The 3,215-nt window shown below is 61.0% G+C and overlaps 1 protein-coding gene across 1 annotated transcript in view; it reads left to right on the top strand.

Moving 5' to 3' along the window:
* The window catches only part of WT1 (WT1 transcription factor), a gene marked incomplete at its 5' end in the record, with an annotated part of 56,092 nt that overhangs the window by 3,955 nt on the left and 48,922 nt on the right, over positions 1-3,215 (top strand). Inside the window, 3 exon segments of the mRNA XM_027772036.1 lie at positions 2,019-2,141; positions 2,508-2,530; positions 2,533-2,612. Of these exon segments, the coding sequence (XP_027627837.1) occupies positions 2,019-2,141; positions 2,508-2,530; positions 2,533-2,612 (226 nt within the window).

Below are 3,215 nucleotides of genomic sequence, written 5' to 3'. Positions count from 1 at the left end.
GCAGCGTCGGGGCCAAGTTCTGGGGCGCGGAACCGGCCAGGAGCGGTACCCGGAACCCCTCGCCGCGCCGACAGTGGGTCTCCGAGGACTGCGCAGGGCCCGGGTCACCACCTGCTCCTCGGCTCGGGAATGGAGAAGGGTTCGTTTGTCTAGAGAAAATTTGTCGCGTCTGTTTTTCCTCCTTTTTATTTAAAAAGATGTCTTTCCAGACAGCCCCCCTTCTCGCTGGGCAAAACTGGGCTTGCGGAGCCAAATTTCGTTTTAAAGCTGGTCTGTAGGCCTGGAGCAGGGCTAGGCCTCTTCTTCGGAAAGCAGGTCCGAGAAGCCCAAAGGCGCCGGTCAAAGTCAGAGAGCTAGCCCGAGTGGGGTGTCATTGCCCAGGAGGCGGAGGGAGACCGAGTGGCCCTGGGGTCGGCAGAGTGTGAAAGCAGGCGCTCCTGACCTCACCGGTCTGCCCTTGTGCAGCGGGCCTAGCCTGAGCTGAGCGCCTGTCTTCCACACTTTTGCTTGGCCTGCTCCCCCCTCCAGGACAGACCACCCTGGGCTGTAGGCAGGGCCGGGAGGGAGGTGTCTGCTTTGCAGCCTGCCTATCTGGGAGACCCGTACCTGCCACCCTTTCTCTTTAGCCCAAGTCTTCACAGACACTTGTCGCTGAATTGCAGTCACAGGGACCACAGCTGGCTGTGGGGCGGTTTCCCAGCCCGCTCCTGAGAACCTCGCAGGTTTAGAGACAGTGCTGGACACGGAGCTGGGGAGGAGGCCCGGCAGGGAGCCTCTGCAAGCCCAGGGCCTGGACCTCGGGAGAGTGGGGAGAGTGTGGAGTCTGTGCTGAAGGAGGGCCCGGTCAGGACTCAGGACTCACCACATTTAACAGAAGGGTGCTTCTCCTCCAGAGGTGAGGAGCTTCCCAGAAGCTGGTGAGGAGTATGCTTGAAGCAATTGAATCACAATCATAAAAGAACATTTTTTTTGAGAGGTTTTTGCTAGGACACGTGTGCTCACCAGAAAGACAGAGAGAGAGAGACAGACAGAAAGCGAGAAATCAGCCCCCAGAAGAGAAGGCCATGCTGTAATCCCTTCTCTTCTGGTCTCCTCTTGGGAGTGAGTTTAAGCCCAGAGGTCCCGGACTAGAACCTCGGTCAGCTACATGGGAGTCCAGTGACATAGCCACTACGCCAACTGCTGGTCCTGAGAACATTTCTTTTTCTTTTTAAAGGAAGACACTATATAACCATTCTTGCCTTCGGAGAGAGAGAGAGAGAGAGATGGAGAGCGTTTTCTCAGCAGGGAGGCAGAGGCCTGTGCTCTGCAGTGGAGAGGGAGGGAGGGAGACACAGTGTCAGGCACTCTTAAACTCTTTTTGGTTCAAAGGAGTGCCTGTCTCAGTCCATGTGCAGAAGTGGTCAGGATGTAACCTACAGGAGCTCCTGGGCCACAGAGCAGGCCCAAATAGAGGCCCCCCAGCCTTCCCCAGGGGGCCGGGCTGTTGGTGGTAGGTGGTGCAACCCCACACACGTGTCAGGACTTGGCAGTTGCTGGCTTGAGACCTGGGCTGTTTAGCCAGCTCCAGGTAATGAAAGTTGTTGCAATGGCTCCAGATTGACAGCTTCTAGTCAGCAGGGGGTCACTGCAGGAGGTCAGTGGCTTCCCATCCCTGCCCTGCTCTGCCCTGCCCCTGCGGGAGCCAAGGTGTTTGTTTTGGGGGAGAACAGCTTTCTACTCCAAGCTGGCTGTGATGGTTTTTATACTTCCAGGGGTCAGGGGTTCCTTGCGGAAGTGGTGGAAGGTGGCCACTTAAATAAATTGGGAAAGGTGAGCAGGCTGGGGTTTAGTGGAAGGGGTGGGGAGCTTTTGGAGGTACACCGGATCTAGGGCCCTGCTTCCCTCTGCCTCGGATGGGGCAGGATTACCCTGCCTTGGGGATCTCAATGGGGGCCAGGCACCTCCCCTCCAGATTCTACAAAGCCTGACCCAGGCTCCCAGCCCACTGACCTGGTGCTTCTCTGGCCTCTCCGCAGGGTACAGCACGGTCACCTTCGACGGGACGCCCAGCTATGGCCACACGCCCTCGCATCATGCCGCGCAGTTCCCTAACCATTCCTTCAAGCACGAGGACCCCATGGGCCAGCAGGGCTCGCTGGGTAAGCACTGGAGTGAAGTGGGGGCCTTCTCTCCATTCTCCATAGAGTCGCTCCCCCCACTTTTCAGCTCACAGCCAATTGGGGAAGGGAGGACAGGGTGTCTAAAGGAACCTTGGAGATAATCAGCCCGATTTCACTCTGTTTAAGAAAAGGCTGGGTCTCCCTCCATCCCAAGTATGTCCCAAGTACGTTCGGGACAGCGCCACTTGAAAGACCATGGTGCACGGGACCGGAGTCTGACGACCCCCAGAAGCCAGCGTCCAGCAGATTTGGGGCCCCTCTCAGCACGTTCACCCCCACCCCTGCCCGCGGCCTCGAGCCCCCAGCCTTGGGGCGCGCTCACTGTGTCCCTGGCTCTCTCTGCAGGCGAGGAGCAGTACTCTGTGCCGCCCCGCGGTCGCCCGCCTGCCATACCCCCGCCGACAGCTGCACGGGCAGCCAGGCCTTGCTGCTCCGGACGCCCTACAGCAGGTAGGAGCGCGGCCCGGGCCGCAGAGGGGCGCGCAGCCCAGGGCGCGGGACGTTGGGCGGCGCAGCGGGGACCGCAGCGGGGACTGCGGGGTGCATGGCCCCGGGGCGGAGGGCGCCGCTACTCTCCTCGGCTACTGCAGGTATATGAGGGCGGCCTTCCCTGCCTGGGCTTCCAGCAGGGCGCGAGGGAGCGTGGCTGCCCTTCGAAGCCGCACAACCGGCGCCTCGAGAGCTGCTTTCCAAGGGTCTTTGGCGGGAGCCATTTAACTTCCTGGAACCCCAAGACGAGAGTCCGCCCCACTCGGTTCTCCTCGATCCCTCCTCGCCCGCTGCCCACGCGGGCAGACGACCCCGAGGGCGCACCCGCCTGGCCTCGGCCATTCGCGTCCTGCGAGGTTTCAGGCGCTGCGCGCACTGCGCTCCGTGGCCCGGTGCCCCGGCCCCGCCGGCCCTCGGTCCAGTCTGTTTCCCCTCCAAGCTTTTTCCTGGTCCCATCTTCCTTTTCTCACCTCTCTCGCCCCCCCACTCCCCAATTCACTCCTCAACTCTGGGTGACCTCGGCCGGCGGCCGTCTCCGATAGGGTTGCCTGGTAACTGCGGCAC

The sequence above is a fragment of the Tupaia chinensis genome, unplaced genomic scaffold (assembly GCF_000334495.1).
Source record: "Tupaia chinensis unplaced genomic scaffold, TupChi_1.0 Scaffold000037_18, whole genome shotgun sequence".
NCBI lineage: Eukaryota > Metazoa > Chordata > Mammalia > Scandentia > Tupaiidae > Tupaia > Tupaia belangeri.
Note: the sequence above shows the minus strand (reverse complement) of the source record. Positions and strands in the feature narration are given on the sequence as shown.